General features: G+C 42.0%; 1 protein-coding gene across 10 annotated transcripts in view; it reads left to right on the forward strand.

Annotated features, from left to right (window-relative positions):
- The first annotated feature begins 758 nt into the window (after positions 1–758).
- cast (calpastatin) overlaps positions 759–25792 on the forward strand; it is a 197830-nt gene continuing 172796 nt past the window's right edge. For 4 of the 10 annotated variants that reach the window (XR_009512107.1, XM_059969426.1, XM_059969427.1 and 1 more), the window contains exon 1: positions 759–996. Coding sequence is in view for 9 of the 10 variants with exons in the window: in XM_059969426.1 (XP_059825409.1) it covers positions 955–996 (42 nt within the window). In the remaining variant the exon portion in view is untranslated. The remainder of the gene's footprint in view (positions 997–25792) is intronic. The other 6 variants (XM_059969430.1, XM_059969429.1, XM_059969432.1 and 3 more) reach the window with 6 other exon arrangements.

A 25792-nucleotide genomic window follows, 5' to 3' on the forward strand; every position in this document is an offset into this window, starting at 1 on the left:
TTGAGACACAATGTTCCAGGAAACACCCTCAGGTGTTCAATCATTTGAGTGCAACTTCTTGCCAATTATTCTGATTTGCACAGGTACCATTACTGCACGTAATTTACTCACTTGCCTGGTTGAGGTTAGGGAAACGCTTTTAGAAAGCGGGGTAGAATATCTGGATGGATTACCACAATGTTCAGGCAATGATTCTGCAGAACTTCGAAGCAGTGGCTCAAGAGTTTCCCACCCGTGCTTTCCAGCAAATAAGTTTCAATTTCCGGTCTATGTTACACGAGAGAATCAGAAGCTAAAAGAAAATCATCGTTGAGACCGATTAAGTTTTTTTTCCCCCCAGAAAAGATACCGTAAGGGGTGATTAATAGAAAGGGGGCGACACAGTCAAAGCAGGTTAAGTGCCAATGATCCACAGCCGGTTGATTTGTACTCCGGGCACCGTCTGTGGAATGTGTGTCTCCTTCCCTTTGGGATTCTGCTGGATGCAGCAGGGGCTTTCCTCTCATTCTCTGGTGGGAAAATCAGGGAGGATTAATGTTCCCGCAAGAAAAATTAGGCTGCAAGGTATCAGATGTGTAATAGGTTTGCGTTGGCATAGACTCGATGGGCCAAGTGGCTTCTGTCTTCGTCCTGAGGAAGTCTGAGATATTCTCATTGCGGTTACTAATGTGGTGTGCTAGCTAATTCTGAACAACAGCGAGATCGCCTTAAAGGCAGTGGTGCCGAAGATGTGCATGGCTTGCTTGCTGTGTATGAAATGCTGTAGAGTCTGTTTAACCTGTTACTGGGTGTTTCAGGGCACAAAAACGCAGAGGGAGTGAAAGAGGACACGCCCTCGACTCGAATCCTCCGCAACACAAGTTTGGAGAGGGAAGAGCCAGTAACTCTGGGATAAGTTTAGTCCGGGTTTGCCCGTTCGAGCGAGCAGTCCAGTTTCAGCGCCAACTCCGAAACATGTCGCAATCACACAAGAGGAAACCCAAAGAGCCCAGAAAGGTAAAGGCGACGGGGTCGGGGCGCTGCCGTTTGATTAAACCCGCCCGGTCTCGGTCTCAGTCTAGCCGAACCCCCGTTCCGTTGGCGGAATCGTCCAGCTTTCTTTCCCGCTGATCTCTATCGGTGGGCGCTTCCCTGTGGCCCAGCGCGGTTGGGCGGATGGCACAGGGCAGTGCCCCCGCCCAGGGCGGCCGGGGTGAATGACGGAGTGACCCCCTCCCGTCCCAGGGCGTTCACTGCGCCACAGACGCCCTTCTGTAAGGACCGAGTAGTAACTTCTACCCAGGTAATCGAGGCCGAGGCAACTCTGAAATCTAGTTGTGGTGTGTTTGGCGGGGCAGCGAGAGAAGGGTGGGTGGGGGTGGAGACACGCACCCAGGATCTTCTCCGGTGCGGGAGTAACCGCAACTCCCTTCCCTTGTTCTGGCAGACAGAGTCCCGCTCCTCCGCCGACAACGGCTGACTGTCATTTTATTTTTAAACTCGCTGCGAAACGCTTCCGCCAAGTTGTCTCGCCCTTTCGGGCCACTGCTCTGAGCCGATCGCTTCCAAGTATGTTGGTTCGGTGCCATGGGTGATTCGATCAGTAACTTGGTGCCGTGTTGCTTCCCGTAGAGGCACGGCGTGTGGTTTGACACCAGCCCCACTGTCAGTCACCCGGTCTCGCTTTACCAGTTCAGGCTCCGCAAGCAAGGACTCGATTTTCATCTACTCTTTTTAACAGCTGGTTTACGTTAGGTTTGGTTGAGGATGAACTTTGCAAAGTTGGACATGATTGCGCTGATGGCACTGTACCAGGCATGTCACAGAAGAGTAAAACCCAAGCTCTGTTACTTGATAATTTATTCATGCACTGTGACAGCCTTAAGTGATTGCACCTCAAAATAAATCTATGAACAACTTAAATAGGACGCCAATTGATTTTTGTTGTACATGTTACCACTTAGATTAGAGAATAAATACCAAGTCATTCAGTGTAGAATTCCAGCTTTCACGTGTTAACACAGGCTCTGTTCCAATCTAAAAGCAGAGTAGAGCTGGTATTTACTTCCCTCTTGTTTACAGTTTAATTAGTGTTTGGTATTCAGCATCATTATCATTATGTGTGGTGTCGTGTAAAATGTATGATCATGGTCTTCCATCCATTACCATGATTGTTCTTGGCAAATTTTTCAACAGAAGTGGTTTGCCATTGACTTCTACTGGGCAGTGTCTTTACAAGACAGGTGACTACAGCCACTATCAATACTCTTCAGAGATTGCCTTTGGTAGAGATGTCCCTCCACCCTGTCACCCAAACACGCAGAGATGAACACAGCAGAATCATTTGTGACTATAGTTTGATAGGAAGTAGTATCTGAGAAATGAGGAGGAAACCAAGAAGGTAGGTGAGGGTAGGGTAGTGGATGTTGTCTATGTGGACTTCAGCAAGGGCTTTGACAAGGTCCCTCATGACAAGTTAATCTGAAAGGTTAGATTGCATGGGGCCCAGGGCAGATAGCAGATTGGATTCTTAATTGGCTCAGTGATAGGGAGCAGAGGGTGATGGTCGAGAGTTGTTTCTCAGACAGGGGGCCTGTGTCCAGTTGGTGTGCCAGAAGTACTGGGGCTGGGACCCTTATTGTATGTAACTTATGTATTCACGTCCAAATTGGTTGTATAAGGCAGTGATTGTAAATAAGGCTGTGAAATGGGTGGTAGGGTAGTGTAGTGTTTAGCACAACACTTTACAGTACTAGCGACCTGGGCTTAATTCCTGCCACTGCCTCGAAGGGGTTTTCTATATTCTCCCCGTGACTGCATGAGCTTCTGAAGACATACCGGTCGGAAGGCTGATTGAACATTGTAAATTGTCCCGTGGCTAGGTGACGGCTAAATTGGGGGTCACTGGGTGGTGTGGCTCGAAGGGTGGCAGGGCCTACCTTGTGCGTTTCTCAATAAATAAATAAAAAGGTTATGAAAAAATTACAGGGGAATAGGTAAAGGTATGTGGGTTGAGAACTGGCAAATAGATTTCAATCCAGATAAGTGTGTGTTGTATTCTGGGAGATGAAACCAATGGGCTGAGGGAGCGTGTGGAACAGAGGGATCTGGGAATGCCAGTGTGCTGAAGGCGCTGACACAGCTAGATAAGATGGTGAAGAAGCTGTTGAGCATGCTGGCCTTCAGTAGTCAGGGCACTGACTACAGGAGTTGGGAAGTTATATTCCAGTTATATAAGAGGTTGGAGAGGCCCTACTTGAAGTACTGTGACAGTTTTGGTCACCCTTTTATAGAAAGATATGTTATTAAACTAGAAAGGGCGCAGAAAACATTAACCAGGATGTTGCCTGGACTTGAGGGCAGAACTTTATTCTCTGGAATGTTGCAGTTGGAGAGGGTGACCTGAGAGATGTGATCACGCGGGACAGAGACAGGGTGAAAGCACACAATCTCTTCCCCAGGGATGGTGCTAAAACAAGAGGGCAGAAGTTCAGTTTGAGAGCTGAGAGATTGAAAAAGGACCATCAAGAACAGCATCTTCATGCAAAGGGTGGTGCATATTTGAAATGATTGATTGATACAGTGGTTGAGTTGCTTAACTGCCACATTGAAAAGTACATGGGAATGCAAGATTTGGAGGACTACAGGCCAAACACAGGCAGGTAGGGCTAGTTTGCTGGACGATTTGGGCCAAGCTGCTTGTTTCAATGCTATCTGACTCTGACCCTTAAAGTGTGGTCAGTTATTGATGCTTATTCTACTTTCCAGGGTTGAAGCATTTTTACTTCTGCTCTTATTGCTAACAGCCATAGTACAAGGGGTGATTGATAAGTTTGTGGCCTAAGGTAGAAGGCGTCAATTTTAGAAAACCTAGCACATTTATTTTTCAACATAGTCCCTTCCTACATTTACACACTTAGTCCAGCGGTTGTGGAGCATACATCTTGGACCTCCAGAAAGTGTCCAAGGATGAGTGATTGATAAGTTCATGGCCTAAGGTAGAAGGAGATGAGTTATACAACTCTCCTTACATGTGCATGCAGGTCAACTCTTTGAGTGATTATGCAGAAAGTTTGAAGTCAATAACTCATCCGGGTGATTGATAAGTTTGTGGCCCAAGGTCGAAGGAGAAGAGTTATTAACTTCAAACTTTCTGCCTAATCACTCAAAGAGTTGACCTGCATGTGCATGTAAGGAGAGCTGTATATCTACATTAGGCCACAAACTTATCAATCACCCGTGATGTGGACACTTTCCGGAGGTTCAAGATCTGTATGTTTCGTGACCGCTGGACTAAGTGTGTAAATGTAGGAGGGGACTATGTTGAAAAATAAACATGCTAGGCTTTCTAAAATTGAATGCTTCCACCTTAGGCCACAAGCTTATCGATCACCCCTCGTATCAATTTGCAGAATCCTGGTGTGTGTATTTTATGATGCTGAGCTGGGGTAGCTTGCTTGTTTCCAGTTTAAAAAGGTTTTAAACTCCTAATCCACAGGCATGCATATAGGCTAATATGCCTGTGTAATAATAAGGAAGGACTATATTGTTGAAGTATTTGCTGATGTGACACCTTTGTTATTCTATTTAGACAGACTGCTCAAAAGGCAAACACACAATTTTCCTTTCGAAATACAAGAAATAAGCAAATGATGTGAATATATGACATTTAGTCAATATGTTGCTTTGTGAAAGAGATCCTGTTATTTTCATCAACATTTTCTGTCCTCTGACTCTTTCTATCTTGATGTTGCCTAATAGCAGAGGAAGTTTCAGGCCTGCAATAGAATTGCTTGAGATCCCTGCATCTGTTTTCAATAAGTTACAGCTCTACTTCCTACCCTATTAGTAATATCTGCTTTAATTTTCTGTACTTTGTTCTAGAATACCCACAAGGAATTCTAGCAACACTCAGATGACAAATCAGAAATAATTTTAAAATTCTTGAGTTAATTATGCTGAACTGATGACAGTATACTAGATATGTCATTGAAAAGTGAAAGTTGAGCTCTGTTACCATTGAATTTATTCAAACACAGTCAAACTTTAGGGATTGTGCCTCACATTTGAAAAAGTAAATCTATAAGCAATTGAATAAGACAACAGTTGATAATTGTAGCATGTTTGAGTATGTATACCAAGTCATCAATCAGTAGGGATTCAAGGTAGATAGTCGGCATGGGTTTGTGCATAGTAGGTCATGTTTAACCAATCTTAGAGTTTTTTGAGGAAGTTACCAGGAAAGTGGATGAAGGAAAGGCAATGGATGTTGTCTACATGGATATTAGGAAGGTATTTGATAAGGTCCATGGGAGGGAGGTTGGTCAAGAAGGGAACCAGTGTGATAGAGCTGAGGATGAGCCAGCAGGTTTGCAACTAGATGATATAATATGTCATATCAAGGTAAGGAAGGCCAAGCCAATGATTGGGTACAACAGTAGACAGATCAAGCAGTTAATTTGTACCGCAGAGGCAAAATTCATAAGGGCGAAGAAAGCAGAACTGAAGATGCCGTATTTCAGTGCAAGTAGCATTTGCAATAAGGTGGACGAACACATGGTGCAATTTGAGATTGGTTGGTATGACTTGGGGATCACTGAGTCATGGCTGAAAAAAGGTCAGTTGGGAGCTTAACATCAAAGGATATACTTTGTCTGGAAAGGACAGGCAGGAAGGCATATCTTCTCATGTGGCTTTGTTAGTAAGAGATGGAATTACATCTTTAGAAAGAGGTGACACAGGGTCAGAGAAAGTTGAATCTTTGTAGGTGGAGTTAACTAACTGCAGGGTTAAAAATCCATTATGGGAATCATATATAGGCCTCCAAATGGTTGCCCAGATGTGGAGTTGAGATTGCAAAGGGAGCTGGAAAAGGTACGTAATAAGGGTGATGCCACAATTGTAATGGTGGACTTCAGTATGCAAGGGGATTGGGAAAACCAGGTTGGTGTCGGATTGCGGAAGAGGGAATTTGTTGAATGCCTATGAGATGGCTTTTTTAGAACAGCGTGTGCTTGAGACTACTTGGGGAAAGGCTGTCTTGTGTTGTGTAATAACCCAGATCTTATTAGGGAGCTCAACGTAAAGGAACCCTTAGGAAACAGTGGATCATAATATGATTGAATTCATACTGCAATTTGAGAGGGAGAGGCTTAAGTCACATTTATCAGTATCGCAATGGAATAAAGGGAATTGCAGAGGCATGAGAGAGGAGCTTGCCCAGGTAGATGGGAGGAGGATACTGGTGGGGATGACGTCAGAGCAGAGATGGCTGAAGTTTCTGGGAGTAGTTTACAAGCTGCAGCATTGGTATATCCCACAGAAGTTGTTCTCAAATGGCAGGACTAGGCAACTGTGGCTGACAAGGGGAGTTAAGGACTGTATAAAAGCCAGGAAAAGGGCCAGATAAGGTAGCAAATGTGAGTAGAATTTGGATGATTTGGAAGCTTTTAAAATCCAACAAAAGGCAACTAAAAAAGCTTTAAAAAGGGGAAACATGAGGGCAAATAATAATATAAAGCAGGATACTAAAAGTTTTTCAGTTATATAAAGAGTAAAAGGGAGGTGAGAGGTGATATTGGACCACTGGAAAACGATACTGATAATGTAGTAATGGGGGAATAACGAAATGGGAGATGAACTTTGCTTCAGGCTTTACTGTGGAGGATGCAAGCTGTGTACCAGCAGTCCGTGCATGTCAGGGAGCAGGACTGAGTGTCATTGCTATTACAAAGGAAAATGTGCCAGGCAAGCTGAAAGGTCTGAAGATGGATAAGTCACCTGGACCAGATGGACTACATTCCAGAGTCCTGAGAGAGGTTGCTGGAGAGATAACGGATGCATTGGTCACGATCTTTCAAGAATCACTTGATTTTGGCATGGTTCGGCAGGACAGGAAAATTGCAAATGTCACTCCACTCTTTAAGAAGTGAGAAAGAGAAAAGAGAAAATTATAGGCCAGTAGTTGGGAAAGTGTTGGAGTCCATTATTAAGGATGAGGTTTTGGGGTACTTGGAGACTAATGATAAAATAAGTTGAAGTCAGCATGGTTCCTGTAAAGGGAAATCCTTCCTGAAAAATTATTAGAATTCTTCGAGGAAGTAACAAGCAGGGTGGACAAAGGGGAGGCAGGGGATGTCATTTACTTGGATTATCAAAAGGCATTCAATAATGTGCCTCACATGAGATTGCTTAACAAGACAATGTCCTGTGGTGTTACAGGAAAGATACTGGCATAGATAGAGGAATGGCTGACGGGCAGGAGCAGAGAGTGGAAATAAAGTGGGCCTTTTCTGGTTGGCTGCCAGTGATTATTGGTGTTCCTTGGGGATTAGTATTGGGACCACTGCTTTTCAAATTGTTTGTCAGTGGTTTAGATAGTGAAATTAATGACTTTGTGGCAAAGTCTATAAGGAAGATAGGTGTAGGGATAAGTTGTGTTGATTGCAGCAAAACTTAGACAAATTGAAAGAATAGGGAAAAAAGTGGCAGATGGAATACAGTGTTGGGAAAAGGAACAATATGTGCAGACTATTATCTAAATGGGGAGAAAATTCAAACATCAGCGATGCGGAGGGACTAGTAATGGCTATTGTATTAAAGTACATGCAAACATTGTGAAGTTATTTATAACATTAGGCCTTTCCTATGCTCACAAGTACAACTTGCCTCATCCAAGGATTATTCCTGTTTAAATGAGAAAAGCTTTAGTACCTGAAGACTTGTTTTACCAGTCACCATTGTTGTTGTTATGTGCTGCATGACATGGGTAATCATGGTCTTGCCATGACCGTGATTGTTGTTGGCAAATTTTTCTACAGAAATAGTTTGCCATGCCGCCTTCTGGGCAGGGTCTTTCCAAGAAGGGTGACCCCAGTGGTTATCAGTATTCTTCAGAGATTGTCTGCCTGGTGTCAGTGGTTGCATAACCAGGTCTTGTGATGTGCCCCAATTGCCCATACGACCAAACTCCACCTGGTCCAGTGGCTTCATGTGACCCTGATCGGTGGGGGCGGGGGTTGTTGGGTGGCTAAGCAGGTGTTACACCTTGCCCAAGGTTGACCTGCAGGCAAGTGGAGGGAGAGAGTGCTTTACACCTCTCTTGGTAGAGATGTATCTCCACCTTGCCGCTGGATTTACGAGTACTCCTACATAAATGAGCTAAGAAACATGCTGTAGATAATAAAGCTTCAAAATATGATTAGAATATCTACAATCAATTCAATTCAAATGAAATCAAGTTTAATTTTCATTCAACCATGCATAGGTACAGCTGAATGAGGCAGCATTATATATATATATATATATATATAAAAGCTATCTTATGTATTTATATTTATTGTGCTTTTTATTATTTCTTCTTAATCTTACTGTGTTTTTTGTGCTGCATTGGATTCAGAGTATTTCATTCTGCTTTACACTTGTGTGCTGGAAATGACATTAAACAATCTTGACTATCTTGAAATCAAAATCAGGTTTATTATCACTGTCTTATATAATATCAAATTTATTGTTTAGTGCAGCAGTGTAGTGGACTGGCTGGTGGTGTAGTGGCATCAGCACTGGGCTTCGGGGTGAGAGGTCCTGGGTTTAAATCCAGCTGGTGATCATTAAGAGCTGGTGATCTCTTTTTTAAAAAAAAAACTCACCCGGCAGAAGGCAACGGCAAACTACTGCTGTAACTTGCCAGTACGTGATTTCCCAATGCGTCAGAGCAGCGTGGAAGGAAATCGTCAGCTACCTGGAAATAATTCCGGATGCAACATACCTACAGTGTGAAGACAAAATTACTATAAATTACAAGTTAAACACTGAGTTCTCCCACCTGGTTGTACTTCCACCACCATCCCCCACTTCACCTTCCTTCCTTTCCAGTCTTGAACTGTTTCCTCTCCATCTGGAGACTGTTCCTCTATAGATGCTGTCTGACCTGCTGAGTTCCTCCAGCATTTGGTGTGTGCTGCTCTGGCTCTCCAGCATTTGAAAAGCCTCTTGTGTTATTGAGTACTTATTACAGAAACTATTCAGAAGGTTAAGGAGCGCCTAAGTAATGATGGAGCAACTGGGGGTTAATGCTCACAGTTTGATCTGCTAGATCTAAGGTTAGGAGGAGTTTTTTCTCTACATCAACAGAGGTCCAGGAACCTGTGGGTTAATGGTAGGGGTCCATGGCATAAAAAGTTTGGAACACCCTGTTCTATTCAAATGCTGCCTAGCTTGCTCGTTATCTTATTTCTGATTTCCAGCAGCCGCTGTGTTTTGTATCTCGCTGTTCTAGCATGATTCCTTTTTCCTCTCTTTCCTGCCTTTATTCATTTTAATACATGAATGAATTATAGAAGAATCAGCGCTTGCCCATTCAGCTCCTTGAATTTGTCCTGCCATTTAATCAGGTCATTGATAATGTGAATTTGACTTTGACTCTGCATTCCTGGCTTCCCAGAATAACCTTTCAAACTGTGTTAGCTTATCACTTATTTCTCTATTTCTCCTTAATACTATTCTTGTTGTACATGTTGGTGAAGCTGTGAAATTCTCTGCCTGAGTAGGTTGTCATAGCTATATAATTTTATATAGTTATAAAATTTTCCAACCTTGGGGAATTAAGGGTCATGAGAGCTGGTAAAGAACAAGCTGTGTGGCTTTGGGCAGATCAGCCATGTGCAACCAGGTGGCCTATTCCTGCTCCAGTTTCCTTGTGATCACAGCGTGACAGCGTAGCGGTTAACACAACACTTCACAGTGCAGGCGATCTGGGTTCAATTCCCGTAGCTGCCTGTAAGGAGTTTGTATGTTCTGCCCATGAACACATGCTTCCCTCCAGGTGCTCCAGTTTCCTGCTACAGTCCAAGGTCACACCGATTGGTAGGTTAATTGGTCATTGTAAATTGCCCCATGATTAGGTTCGGATTAAATTGGGGTATTGCTGGGCTGTGTGGCTCCAAAGGCCAGAAGGGCCTATTCTGAGCTTTCACTGTAGTATTGTATAGACAATGGCTCTGAGGAGAAAAATGTGTCATCTCATCTGCCCTAAATAAGTATTTCCTTATTTTTAAACTGTGACTCTCTCTAGATACCTTCCTAGGGGAGGTGTGTAAACATCCTATCCACATCCACCTATTGAGACCTTAACTTTTGTTTACCCTCTCTTGCTCTTCTAAACCAGCGGATATCAACCGTCTACACGATCTTTTATCAGAAGGCAACCCATCCCATTCTCCCCAGACATCGGCGGAGATTAACATATGTTCACTCCCTGCTGCGATCTGGTCCCATCATCGCTTGTCACTCAGTCTCTTTTGCTTTCCACCCATGAACAAACAGTCTCTTATTTTTGTTTCCATTCCTCTCTCCCTTCTCTGAAACAGGGCCCCAGGCAGATCCTTCCAGGTGAGGTAACACTTCGCCTGTGGATCTGCTGGGGTTAGCTGTTGGGTCCAGTGCTCTTGAAGCACCTGTTGTAAAACTGGGGGCCACTTTGTTGAGCACCTCTACTCTGACCACAAAAGGTGCAACTTCCCATTGGCCAAACATTTTAATTTGGATTCCCATTGCTATTCTAACATGTCAATCAATGGCCTTCTCGTGCCAAGATGAGGCCACCGTCAGGGTGGAGGAGCAACACCTTGTATTCTGTTTGGATAGCCTCCAACCTGATGGCATGAATATCGATTTTCCTTATGGCAAACAAGTTCCCTCTTCCCCCACCCCCCCCATTCCACCTTCCTCTATCTTCCTCTATTGTCCACTCTGACCTTTTACCTCTCCTCACTTGCCTGTTAGTTCACCCTGGGTCCCCTCCTCCTTCCCTTCTCCTATGGTCCACTCTCCTCTTTATCAGATCCTTTGTTCTCCAGCCCATGACCTTTCCCACCCATTTGGCTTTACCTATCACCAGCTAGTTATCCTCCTTCCCCTCCCCCACCTTTTTGCTCCCCTTCCTTCTCAGTCCCGATGAAGGGTCTCAGCCCGAAACGTCGACTGTCTATGCATTTCTGTAGATGCTGTCTGACTTCCTGAGTTCATTCAGCATTTTGTCTGTTGCTTTGGACGACCAGCATCTGCAGACTTCCTGATGTTTGCGATTAAACACCTCTAATGTTTTCCAAGTTTGGGTGAAAGGTACTCAAATTGGAACATCACTTCTGGTTTTTGTCTCCATGGATGCTGTTACTTGGATAAATATTTCCACCATAATCTAATTAGATTTATTGCTGTGTAAGTTATTTTGGATAAATCTGGATTTGTATTTAGGAAGATTGGCAGACTGTTGTTTTTTGCTTTTTTTTTTCTCTTGAACCGGTTTATCTTCTTATAAAGTTCAACATTTGTATCTTTGTGGCAAAAACACAAGCCAAAACTTGTACCTTTAGCTTTCCACTGTTACTTCCTTCATGGTTAAGATTCAAAATTGAAAAAAATCAAAGTAAATTTGTTATCAAAGTACAATGTATCAACATGTACAACCCTGAGATTCATTTTCTTGTTGGCAATATCAGTAAATATGCTTCTGGGCTGTCTTGAAGTCAGTGATCTTGTGCAGCATAGCTTAACAGAAATGGTTAAATATTTCTGTTTGAGCCTGCTACTGCTGAAGAATCACAAGGTCTGTACAGTTAACAAAAATGTCCTAAGCATTGAGTAAAGAATCTCTGCTTAAAACTAATAGAAGCAATGCCGATTGTGTCCGTACTTCTCGCTGGATTCCTCAAAGGCCCCTGCTGCACTGGTGGCCCTGTGATCTCTAATGTTAGACTGTTTTTCAGAATGGTGAACCCTTGAAAGGCAGCAAGCCCCAACAGAGTATCTGGTCAGCTTCTGAAAGCTTGTGACAACTAACTGGCAGGAATATTTAAGGTTTTCAACCTCTTGCTGTACAGTTGGAAGTTTTCACTTGCTTCAAAAAGGCAATAATTATACCACAGCTTAAGAAGAGTCATGTGGATTGCCTTAAAGACTATTGTCCAGCACTCACAACTATGGTGATGAAACACTTTGAGAGGTTGCTCATGGCTCGAATCAACTCCTGCCTCAGCAAGGACCTGGACCCACTGCAATTTGCCAATCACCACAATAGGTCTATGGCAGATGCAATCTCGATGGCTCTTCACACCAGATCACCTGGACGTATGTCAGGATGCTGTTCGTTGACCATAGCTCAGCATCTAATACTATCATTCCCACAGTCTTGATCGGGCCTCTGTACCTCTTCTGCAATTGGATCCTTATCTTCCTAACCAGAAGACCGCAGTCTGTGGTGATTGGTAATAATATCTCCTCCTCGCTTACGATCAGTGGTGGTGCCCCTCAGAGGGGTGTGTGCTTAGCCCATTGTTCTACTCTCTCTATACCCATGACTGTGTGGCTAGGCATAGCTCAAATACAATATATAAATTTGCAGATGATACAACCATTGCTGGTAGAATCTCAGATGGAGATCAGAGAATGTACAGGAGTGACATATGCCAACTAGTAGACTGGTGTCACAACAACAACCTTGCACTCAATGTCAGTAAGACAAAAGAGCTGAATGTGGATTTCAGGAAGGGTCAGATGAGGGAACAAGAACCAATCCTCATAGAATTGGTTTGTCACCTTAAGCACTTGAAACACACAGACAGACATACTTTATTGATCCCGAGGGAAATTGAGTTTCATTACTGTCGCACCAACCAAGAATAATGTAGAAATATAGAAATATAAAACCATAAATAATTAAATAATAATAATAAGTTAATCATGCCAAGTTGAAAAATAAGTCCAGGACCAGCCTATTGGCTCAGGGTGTCTGACACTCCGAGGGAGGAGTTGTAAAGTTTGATGGCCACAGGCAGGAATGACTTCCTATGACGCTCAGTGTTACATCTCGGTGGAATGAGTCTCTGGCTGAATGTACTCCTGTGCCTAACCAATACATTATGGAGTGGATGGGAGACATTGTCCAAGATGGTATGCAACTTGGACAGCATCCTCTTTTCAGACACCACCATCAGAGAGTCCAGTTTCACCCCCACAACATCACTGGCCTTACGAATGAGTTTGTTGATTTTGTTGGTGTCTGCTACCCTCAGCCTGCTGCCCCAGCACACAACAGCAAACATGATAGCACTGGCCACCACAGACTCGTAGAACATCCTCAGCATTGTCCGGCGGATGTTAAAGGACCTCAGTCTCCTCAGGAAGTAGAGACGGCTCTGACCCTTCTTGTAGACAGCCTCGTTGTTCTTTGACCAGTCCAGTTTATTGTCAATTCTTATCCCCAGGTATTTGTAATCCTCCACCATGTCCACACTGACCCCTTGGATGGAAACGGGTCACTGGTGCCTTAGCCCTCCTCAGGTCCACCACCAGCTCCTTAGTCTTTTTGACATTAAGCTGCAGATGATTCTGCTCGCACCATGTGACAAAGTTTCCCACCGTAGCCCCATACTCTGCCTCATCTCCCTTTCTAATGCATCCAACTATGGCCAAGTCATCAGAAAACTTCTGAAGATGGCAAGACTCTGTGCAGTAGTTGAAGTCCGAGGTGTAGATGGTGAAGAGAAAGGGAGACAGGACAGTCCCCTGTGGAGCCCCAGTGCTGCTGACCACTCTGTCTGACACATAGTGTTGCAAGCGCACGTACTGTGGTCTGCCAGTCAGGTAATCAATAATCCATGACACCAGGGAAGCATCCACCTGCATCACTGTCAGCTTCTCACCACGGTACGTCTCCACGGTACATATATAGACAAAATGTCTGTATATGTATCGTGGAGAGCGTTCTGTCGGCTGCATCACTGTCTGATGGGCTACTGCATAGGATTGAAAGAAGCTACAGAAAGTTGTAAAGTTAGTCAACGCCATCATGGGTACTAGCCTCCAAGACATCTTTGAGGAGCAATGCCTCAGGAAGGTAGTGTCCATTATTAAGGACCCTCATCACCCAGGACATGCCCTCTTCTCATTCTTACTGTCATATAGGAGGTACAGAAGCCTGAAGGTACGTCTCAGTGATTCAGGAACAGCTCCTTCCCCTCTGTCTTCTGATTCCTAAATAGACGTTGAATCATTATTTTTCATCTTCTTTCTGTATTATCATGTATTATATTGAACTGCTGTGGCTAACTTGATATATTTCATGACACTTGCTGATAATAAACCTGATTCTGATTCTGAAGCACAAGAAACACAGTAGAATCAATGAAAGGCCGCGCCCAACAGGACAGACAACCAATGTGCCAAAAGACCATGCAAATGCAAAAATGAAGAATAATAAATTATAAAATTAAAAGGGCATCCTTAAGATCGAATGTTTCAAACTTTGGGGATATTGAACTGAGTGCTGTACGGCACAGTATGAACAAGGGCAGGAGAGTTCTCACTTATAAGACATTGTAAATTCTTCAACCAAGACTAGTAATCTAATCATTTATCTTCCTGTCGTTTTTGGTATTCAGCGCATGATGTCTCGGGCAATGCAATCGTCCCTCATTGTGATGCACTATCAGCTGGTTTGCAACGACAATCATGTGGGTTTCTGTATCTCTGAACCAAAGAAACAATGTCAAAATGAATAATAGGAATGCTATCAAACAGCATTTTACTCTAAGCCACTATAAAAGTATTCGTTTGGAAGATCAAAAATTTTGTTAAGGGGTTGTCGTGAAAAGAAAGATATAGTTAAACCTGTTAAACTATATAGCTAAAATAAATTTGGTGTCTGGGTCATAATGTGAGGTACCATGTGCTGATTAGACAATTTGAATGCTGGCCCAGATCGGAGGCGAGGCATAGCGAGGCATTGGATTTCACTCGCTCTTCGCGATGTTCACACCTCTTTCCAGGGTGCGGAGCCTTTCATTGTTCCGTCAGGTCGTTTAAGTGCTGCCCATGATAGGGTGAAATGACAGGGTGTCAGTTGGTTTCACTCGTTCTCTGTGATGGTGGTGCTGAGGCTGTGAAGACTGCCCGGCCGGGATGCTGTGTTCCGGGCCTCTGATATGATGAACTGATAAGTGAGGCTTTGAGTCTTCTCTGGGGTTTGGATCTGGGGACTAATTTTTGGTTTGGGATGTTGTTGTTCACTTAATTTGTTTGAATGACTTGCTTCTTTTTCTTTTCTTACACATTGGCTGTTGGTCTTTTTATTTTTATTCTTTTATTTCTTTAAGTTGGGTTCTTTCAGGTTACTTGCGTTGTGGCTGCCTGTGAGCAAGCAGACCTCAGGTTGTATAATTTATACATTCTTTGGTAATAAATGTACTTGAAATTGAAATTGTATGTTCCTTTCAGAATAAAGGGCAAGAATAACAGGTTTAGGGAACTTTGTTTTTCAAAAGAGATTGAGGACCTGGTTAATAAAAAGAAGGAGGTATGTAGTATGCATAGGCAGATAGGAACAGGTGAAGGTACCCGAGTCTAAGGAATACAAGAGAACACCTCAGAAGGAAATCAAGAGGTCTAGAGGTTGCTCTAGCAGACAAGGTGAAGGAGAATCCCAAGGGTTTCTACAGATATATCAAGAGGAAAGGATTGTAAGGGACAAAATTGGTCTTCTGGAAGATCAGAGTTGTATTCTATGTGTGGATTTGAAAGAGGTGGGGAAGATCTTAAATGGATTTTTTGCATCTGTATTTACGCGGGAGATGGGCATGGAGTCAAAAGAAGTGGCATCAACATTCATCGACTATATGCAGATGGCAGGGGAGGAGGTGTTTGCTGTCCTGAGGAAAGTCAGGGTGGATAAATCTACAGGACCTGACAAGGTGTTTCTTCAAGCTCTGTGGGAAGCTGGTGCAGAAATTGCAGGGGCCCTAGCAGAAATATTTAAAGTATCCTTTTTCCACTGGACGACTGGAAGATAGCTAATGTTGTTCTGTTGCTGAAGAAAGGCTCTAAAAACTAAACTAGGAAATTATAGGCCAATGAGCTTGACGTCAGTAGTGGGAAAGTTGTAGGACTGGTTATATAAGTATTTGGATAAACACAGACTGATTAGAGATAGTCAACATGGCTTTGTACTTGGTAAGACATGTCTGACCTATCTTGTAGAGATTTTCGAGGAAGTTATAAGGAATCTTGATTAAAACGAAGCAGTGAATGTTGCCTTTGATTAGATATGTGGATGGGATGGGTATGGAAGGCTACGATCGGGGTGCAAGTCGATGGGACTCTACAGTATGCACTAGATGGGCTGAGTGGCCTGTTTCTGTGCTGTTGTGTTCTGACTCAATGACTTGAATTCAAAAGCATTCATGGTTTTTTCCCCCCAAAACAAGAGGCTAACTCTTAACAGTGTTGAACCACTCATTTTTCTTGGCAACTGCAAATTAAATACAATTTTTTTTCAAAAATCTGTTTGAAAGGGAGGCACATGATTGGACTGTACAGCTGCTGTTTCTCCAGGCACCATTCCATGGTTTTCCAGGCAATCAAATCATTAAAATCTAATAGATTCAATAACCTTTCATTGTAGATCTTGCCTGCAAAAAGCTGAATTTGTAATGAATTGATTGATTGTACAAAAGATAAAGGTAATTAGATAATGTATTTTCTACGGTAGTGTCTCCGTTATATTTAAATGAGCTTCAGTGAAAATGCTCAGAATAGAATCCTGACTCTGTACTAATTCCAGATTGTTCTTGACCTCTGAGTCATATTTACCAAAAAAACGTAGGTCCTTGATGCACTTTTTGTCCAAGAAATATTCCAGTTTGAAAAGTGGAGCAAAAGTTTTAAGTAAAATATAATTCTTTATTTTTGGTGGTCTTTTAAGCAACTACTTTTGAATCCTTTCTCTTACAGAATGCTAGAAAGCTTCTTTGCCTGTGCTTGGGAAGATGATCATAGACGAATGATAGAAACATTATTCGGTGGGGGGGGGGGGGGGGAGGGAGGGGTTGTCTCTTTTAGCCCTCAATGCAAACACAAAAAAAATCTCAAATCTGAAACACATTAGCAAATTTTGTTTCAATGTTAGTTTTACTGCAGCATTGAAATTTTTGGTTTATAAAATAACTCCCACAAAGCTATTTTTTTGTTTAAAAAAAGCTTTTTATACTTGAAAAAAGCTCCAGCTTGCTATTGGGTTGTAATATAAACCATTCATTTTGTTCTATGAATTCAGCTTTGAAAATGCAGATGTTTTGAAGAGAGTATCAGATGAATAAACATTCACTTATTGGCACTTGTTAGAGTCTATTAATTAGTGATGTGATTACATTGCTTGGAATAAATCCAGATTTATGAAACTGAAGTATAATAATGCAATTCTAAATATGCCATCTCAAATATTGTCATTGCCAGTTTACTTTGTCTATTAAGGATATCAAAATTTGTTGCATTTGCCAAAAGATAAAAACTGAACAATTCAAGGTTGTATTCTGTCTAAGTAATGCAGAGGAGGAACAGATGCACCATGGAGGGTATTGTAACTGGCTGCATCAGCATCTGGTGTGGTTGGTGGGGGTGGGGGGAGCTGCTACACAAGATCAAAAGAAGCTGCAGACAGTCGTGAATTCAGTCTGCCCCACCATGGGCACTAAGCTCTGTATCATCCTGGACATTTTCAAGGAGCGATGCCTCAAAAAGGCAGCATTTGTCATGAAGGATCCCCATCACCTAGAACGTGCCCTCTTCTCATTACTACCATCAGGAAAGAGATACAGAACACTGAAGGCACATACTCAGCGATTCACACACCGCTTCTTCCCCTCTCGCCATCCGATTTCTCAATTGGCATTGAACCATGAACACTAACTCACTACTTATTTATCTATTTTTAATATATATATATATTTATTTACTGTATTGCATTGTACTGCTGCTGTAAAAACAACAAATTTCATAACATGGTGATATTAAACCTGATTTTGAATATTATAAATATTTTCAATTATTTCCAGGATTTGTCCTCTTTTGCACATTGGATGTTCATTGTGTGTGGCTTTTCATGGACTTCATTGTGTTTCTTTGTTCTGTGGGTGCCTGCAGGATCAATGTCAAGGTTGTGCTGAGGATGTTCTAAGAGTCTGTGGTGGCCAGTGCTATCATTTTTGCTGTTGTGTGCTGGGGCAGTAGGCTGAGGATAGCAGACACCAACAGAATCAACAAACTCATTCGTAAGGCCAGTGATGTTGTGGGGGTGGAACTGGACCCTCTGACGGTGGTGTCTGAAAAGAGGATGCTGTCCAAGTTGCATGCCATCTTGGACAATGTCTCCCATCCACTCCATAATGTACTGGTTAGGCACAGGAGTACATTCAGCCAGAGACTCATTCCACTGAGATGCAACACTGAATGTCATAGGAAGTCATTCCTGCCTGTGGCCATCAAACTTTACAACTCCTCCTTCGGAGTGTCAGACACCCTGAGCCAATAGGCTGGTCCTGTACTTATTTTTCCACTTGGCATGATTAACATTATTATGTAATTATTTATGGTTTTATATTGCTATATTTCTTCACTACTCTTGGTTGGTGCGGCTGTAACGAATCCCAATTTCCCTCGGGATCAATAAAGTCTGTCTGTCTGTTTTCTCAGCCCATTACCCTTTACTGAGACATAGGCCACTGACAGCAGCTCGCCAGAGTTATCTGTTCTGGGCCAGTTGGCCAGTCTTTCAAGTTGTCCACTGGTGTAGCTCCTTCCTCTCCCAGGGATGATGTGTTTGGAGCTTCTGGCAATTCAGTAGCTCTGGGTTTTGATGCAATGGGTTGCGAACCCTGTGCCCACCCCACATCTTTTTGCAGCTGGGCTTGGAACCATCCATGTCAGAGTTACAGTATATTGTGTATGTACTTTGAAAATAAATTTACTTTGCACTTTGAACTTCGAAATCACTCCAACTGCTCTGACTTGAACACAAAGAAATTTTGCAAGGTGCCGAGAACTGCCAGCAAGGCTAAGAATCCACCTCTTCAGGTCAGGAGTGGCTAAAAGAAAATGGCTTGAAAGTTGTGAGGATGGATTTTATGCAACACACACAAAATGCTGGTGGAACACAACAGGCCAGGCAGCATCTATAGGAAGAAGTACAGTCGACGTTTTGGGCCCAGACCCTTTTATTTTAGTTTGTTACATAATTGTCAGAAAATTAGCCAGTGATCGGTGAGTATTCCCGGTGTTAGAGTGCTGCCATGAGAAGAGAAAATATTTGAGAAACTCAACGAATCAGACAGCAGCTGTAGAAAGGAAATGAGGAACAGTTAATGTCTTAAGTCTTGTTGATGTTTCAGAAGACATAGGAGCAGAATTAACCATTTCGGCCCATTGAGTCTTCGCCACCTTTCTATCATGGCTGATTTATTATCTCCCTCAACCCTATCCTTTTGCCTTCTCCTTGTAACCTTTGTGTCCTCACTAATCAAGAACCTATCAACCTCTTTAATTATACCCAGTGACTTGGCCTCCACAGCCGTCTGTGGCAATGAATTTCACTGATTCACCACAAGAACTGGAAAAGAAAGGAACAATTTAGTCTAGGATGTAGGGAAGGAAGTGGAGGATGATGGAACAAGGGATATGTTGAAACACGGGAAGTTTTCCTGCATTTTCTATTTTTACTTCAGATTTCCAGCATCTGCAGTTTTTGTTTTGATTTTCATTTGCACTAGAGCTGACATCTGAGAAGAGTGTTAGCAAAGTGGCAAGCAGTTGTGTTTCATTCCAATTTTGGAGGGGGTAGATAACCTCTGCCAGTTTTGCACTGGAGAGCGATTGATGCTTGTGTAAATATATTTGTCATGGTAAGCATCCTGTAGTGTGACTTGGAGCTTCGATGCAAGACTTCCTTTATGCCATTGGCATAAACTTGGCCTGCTGTGTCAAATAAGTATGATAGCCTAGTGGTTGCTTTATAGCAGCCAGCTGTAAGACTGGGGTTCAAATCCTGCCACTGCCTGTACGGAGTTTATGTGTTCTCCCTGTGCCCGCGTGGGTTTCCTCTAGGTTCTTTAGTTTCCTCTCATATTCCAAAGACGTGCAATTGGGGTTAGTGAGTTGTAGGCATACTGCATTGGCGCCGGAAGAATGGTGACACTTGTGGGAAGCACCCAACAGAATATTTGCTGGCTTGATTTGATACAAAACAATGCATTTCACTGCATGTTTCGATGAACTTGTGACAAATAAAACTAATCTCTTAAACACGTGGGCTGGAGATTCAGTACGTAAACTTCTCACTTTGTTCTGAATTGGTCACTCTTCATTTTTATTTTCTTTTGGAGTTTTAAACCCTTTTGAATTTATATTCCATTCTCTCTTTGGAGTGGCAAATCAATCTGATAATTTTTTTAGAAAGTTTATTTCTGTAATTCTGTCTTGCAGCGGATCTTAACTAACTAACTATCCCAGGGTGAGTCTATGAACCCATATGATGACATGTCCAGCAGCTTTATGAGAGCACAGTGTTGGAATTTACCTTGGGTGCATAGGCCAGACAATGCAGCCTCTCCAGGAGGTAGTTTCAGAGCTTTCTTCACAATTGTTTTTATGCCATGGACCAATACCATTAAGCAAGGAATCCATGGACCTCAGTTTGGGAATGCCTGTTCTAAAGACAATGCTACCACTATCATCTTCACCAGCAAAGGAGAAGGTGACTCCCATCAGTCAGCAGACACACCACCACCAGGTTCAGGAACAATGTCTACCCTACAACCATCAGGTTCTGGACCTGGTGTGGATAACTTCACTCCCCACAACTCGGAACTCACTTTCAAAGACTCTTTACAACTCATTTTCTCAATATTATTTTTTATTCGATGGCCTTCATTTACACATTGATTGTTTGATAGGCTTTTTCATATATAGTGTTTGTAAATTCCATTAAAAGAAAATTCCTGTAAATGTCAGCAAGAAGTTGAACCTCAAGCTAGTATCATTATCATTATCATTACATGCCTTGTCGATGAAGTTGTCCATTATGGTCTTTATGACCATGATTGTTCTTGGCAAATTTTTCTACTGAAGTGGTTTGCCTTTTTCTGGGCAGTGTCTTTACAAGACAGGTGATTTCCCCCCCCCCCCCCCCACCCCCAGTCATTAGCAATACTCCTCGGAAATTGTCAGTGGTGTCAGTGGTTGCGTAACCAGGAGTTGTGTGTACCAGCTGTTCAGAGACCATCCACCACCTGCTCCTGTGGCTTCATGAGAGCCTGCTGCTAAGCAGGTGCTACACCTTGCAGACCAGTGGAGGGAAGGAGCTCCTTACACCTCCTTTGCTAGAGATGTATGTCTACCTTGCCACCCAACAAAGGAATATATGGTAATATATACGCACAAGGGGTGATTGATAAGTTTGTGGCCTAAGGTAGAAGGAGTCAGTTTTAGAGAACCTTGCATATTTATGTTTCAACGTAGTCCCCTCCTACATTTACACACTTAGTCCAGCGGTCGTGGAGCATACGGATTCCCTTCTTTGTAGAAGTGGTCCACAGCAGGGGTGACTGATAAGTTCATGGCCTAAGGTAGAAGGAGATGAGTTATACAGCTCTCGTTACATGCACATGCAGTTCAACTCTTTGAGTGATTATGCAGAAAGTTTGAAGTTAATAACTCATCAGTTTATAACTAATCAGGGGTGATTGATAAGTTCATGGCCTAAGCTAGGCGATGAGTTATTAACTTCAACCTTTCTGCATAATCACTCAAAGAGTTGAACTGCATGTGCATGTAAGGAGAGCTGTATAACTAACCTTAGGCCACAAGCTTATCAATCAGCCATCTGTGGACACTTTATGGAGGTCCAAGATCTGTATGCTTCATGACTGCTGGACTAAGTGTGTACATGTAGGAGGGGACTATGTTGAAAAATAAATGTGCTAGGTTTTCTAAAACTGACTCCTTCTACCTTGGGCCATGAACTTATTGATCACCCCTTGTACTTTGATAATAAATTTACTCTGTACTTGGAACTTTTTCCATCGGAAATGCAAGAGGAAATGCCTGGCATGTTTATGGACCATACAGTGCAAGGATGCAACCCTCAGGGGTTAGTGGCCATGTTCCAAAGGTCACCTGCTTTTATCAGATACACGGAGGGAGATGTGTGACGAGAGGAATGGAGGATGGAAAGGAGATCTCAAAATCCAAGGCCTATTTGGTGCTATTTGGACTACTTCCTCTTTATTAATAGAGAGGGATTTTAATTGTCAAATTTTAACCAGTGTGGATAACTTCACTCACCACAGCACTCAGCTGCTCACTAGACACAGCCGATAAATTCACTTTCAAGGACTCGACAACTCATGTTCTCAGTATTACTTATTTTTTATATTTGCAGTTTGTCTTTTGGACGTTGTTTGCTTGTCAGTCTTTGTGTGTAGTTTTTAGACCATAAGATAAAGCAGCAGAATTTGGCCATTTGGTCCATTGAGTCTGCTCCACCTTTCCATCATGGCTGATTTATTATCCCTCTCAACCCTCTTCTCCTGCAATCTCCCTTTAGCCTTTGACACCCTGACTAATCACGAATCTATCAACCTCTGCTTTAAATATGCACATTGACTTGGTCTCCACAGCAGTCTAGCAACTGTTTGTAATCTACAAGGTTCATTGAGATCATCCTATCACTGGGGTGTATCAGTTAAGCCATTGCCTTTGAGAAACTGTACCTAGCCCTGCCCTTGAACTCTGAACTCCGGTGCCCTGCAATTACAGCTTGGGGTGTCAGAGTTCGGAGTTCAATTCCGGTGTCATCTGTAAGGAGTATCTGTATGTCCTCCCCAGGGAGGGTGTGAGTTTCCCCTGGGTGCTCCGGTTTCCTCCCACAGTCCAAAGACGTACCGGGTAGAACAATTGGTCATTGTAAATGTTCCTGTGATTAGGGTTAATTGGACTTGTCAGAGGTTGCTGGAGTGCCGTGGCTCAAAGTTGAAAATAAATTTATTTTTTAAGTATATAAATGCCACCATATTCCCTGAGAATCATTTTCTTGTGGGCATATTCAGTAAATCCAATAATCATAAAAGGATAAATGGAAGACTACGGCATCTGGGCATGAAACCAGTGTGCAAAAGACTACAAACTGCAAATACAAAGAGAAAGTAAAAATAATACGAAGTCAGATTGAATAGGTGGATGAAATGCACCAGACTAGGACAAAATAGAATTATCAGTTCAGAAACAAATAGAAAAACTTTTATATAGGATATTGAAACTAAATTCAACACCAAAGTGTCAGCAACCCCAGCATAGAATTACCAACAAAGAGGTTGAAAGAGGTTATGAAAATACCCACAACTGGAAAAAGTACTGGAAGTGATAATATTCATAATTATTGGTATAAAAAGTTACTTGCCTTCATTGTACCTATTATTGCATATCAACAATTTTCTTAAGCCTGAAAAAGTGCCTGAAATTTCTGATAGAAAGTAAAATGTATCATTTACCTAAAAGGAAATCATAAAAGATTCATCAAAGTATCATCCTATTGTTTACAAACTATATATAAAATTGTAACATCACGTAACTCTCAGCTGATAGCCACAACATACTTACAGACGACCAGAAAGGATGCCGCAGAAATGTGAAAGGATGTATAGAACAACTGATAATAGATTTCGTAATTCTAAATCAAACCTGGTGGAATGCAGAAATCTTTCATATTGCTATATTGACTGCAAAAGGAATTTGACTCCCATACTCATGGTTATTAGAAGTTCTTACTATATATATAAACTACACCCAATACTTGTGAAATCTCTGGAACATCTAATGAAGCATTGGCATACTGTAATCGCCCTATCTGTGAACTACCAAAAAAGAACAACTCGCTATATCAAAATAAACTGAAGCATTTTCCAAGGCGACTCTAAGTCCACTATGTTTCCATCCAGCTTTAAACCACTCTCTAATTTACTGAATTGGAAGAAAATTGGGTATCAAATCAGAAACAGTAAAATCAACTATGCCTGAATACACCTCTTATACATGGATGATTTGAAACTATATGCTCCTTCATCAATCAAGCTAAAGCAATTAATGAAAATAGTAGAACTATTCTCAAAAGATATAAACATAAACCTTGGACTGGACAAATGCAGAACATTAAACTTAAGGAAAGGTGCAGACTTAGATGTTGACAAGGAAGCATTGAACAACTGGCTCGGAGTTGGAAATCTCTTCCCAGAAACAGATGCAATACATGACCAGGTGGCGAACACAAAAAATGATCAAAAATACATAATAAGAGCCAAAAAATTCAAGAATGCAGAAAGTGCTGAAAAAAGCCAGAAACAATCCAACACATTACAGGATCCTGTAACATTTTAACACAATCTGATTACTTGCACAGGCACAATCAAGTGTCCCTCCCTAACAGCACTGTGTGTGTATCTACACCTCAGCGATTGCTGCGGTTCAAGAAGGCACCTTCACAAAGGCAACTAGGGATGGGCAATAAATGCTGGCTTAACTGGCAAAGCCCTCATCCCATCGATGAACTTTTAAAAAATCTTTCATCAAAAGCATGCTTTAAAATACAAATTCATAAATGAATTGCACCTTACTATAAATGCAAGCTTGATCCAGTTTTAGAATCAGAATACCACAGATTATATTATGAATGACCTGTTATTACAGATAGGACATTTCATGATAACCATGCAGATATAATATCGGATAATCAAGCAAGGGCAACTTATTTAATAGATATAGCCCTTGCAAACACACATAACTTTTTGAAATCAGTAAGTGTAAAGCACCAGAAATATGTTGAATTGAAAGAAGAAATTGAAAGACTTTGTAACATGACCAAGGTATACAATGTCCCGATTGTAATATCTACAAATGGTGTCATCCCAGAGGCACTGCACAATAGCATTAAACAATTAAGGCTACACAGTAATATCTATGTAAATCTTCAGAAAGCCACAATACTAAACTCCACTAGAATCCTCTGGAAGAACTATGATGGGAACCAGTATGATAGAGCTGAGGATGACCCAGCAGGTTTACTAGTAGATGATGGATGTAATATGAATGTAAGGAAGGAGAAGCCAATGATTGGGTGCAAATGCAGACAGAACAAAGAGTTAAATTGTACCACAGAGGCAAAATTCAAAAGGGCGAAGAATGCAGCATTGAAGGTGCTGTATTTAAATGTGGGTAGCATTTGGAATAAGGTGGACAAAGTCATGGTACAATCAGAGATTGGTCAGTATGACATTGTGGGTATCACTGAGTCATGGCTGACAAAAGACCCTAGTTGGGAACTTAAAATCAAAGGATATACTTTGTATCTAAAGGACAGGCAGGAAGATATAGGCATTGGTGTGGCTTTGTTGATAAGAGATGGAATTACATCTTTAGAAAGTAGTGACATGACTGGAGTCTATCACTAGTAGTCCAAAAATTGCTGTAATAGGATGAGGTTGTAAATCAACATGCAGAAATACTGAAATAATATCAAAAATATCTTTCCAATATTTTCCTAGAAGAGGGCAAGACCAGAACATATGTGTCAAGGAAGCTACTTCAGAATTACATCTATCACAAATAGAATTTATATGATGGTAAAAACGAACTAACTTATCCTTGGACATATGAGCTCTATGAACCACCTTAAATTGTATCAAAGCGTGTCTGGCACACATTGAAGAATCATTTTCAATGTCATCTATCCCCATCAGCTTGTTGTTTAATTGCATTTGTGACACTAATAGCCCGAAGATCCATTCTACTTAAATGGAAAGATGCCAACCCACCCCCCACCACATTTCAATGGTTTTCCCAAACGATAGCATGTCTAAATTTGGAAAAAATTTGGAGCTGTACTTTGGGCCCTTCGGTGAAATTTGAAGAAACTTGGAGGCCATTTATTCAATATTTT

Source organism: Hypanus sabinus, chromosome 5, assembly GCF_030144855.1.
Source record: "Hypanus sabinus isolate sHypSab1 chromosome 5, sHypSab1.hap1, whole genome shotgun sequence".
Taxonomy (NCBI): Eukaryota; Metazoa; Chordata; class Chondrichthyes; order Myliobatiformes; family Dasyatidae; genus Hypanus; species Hypanus sabinus.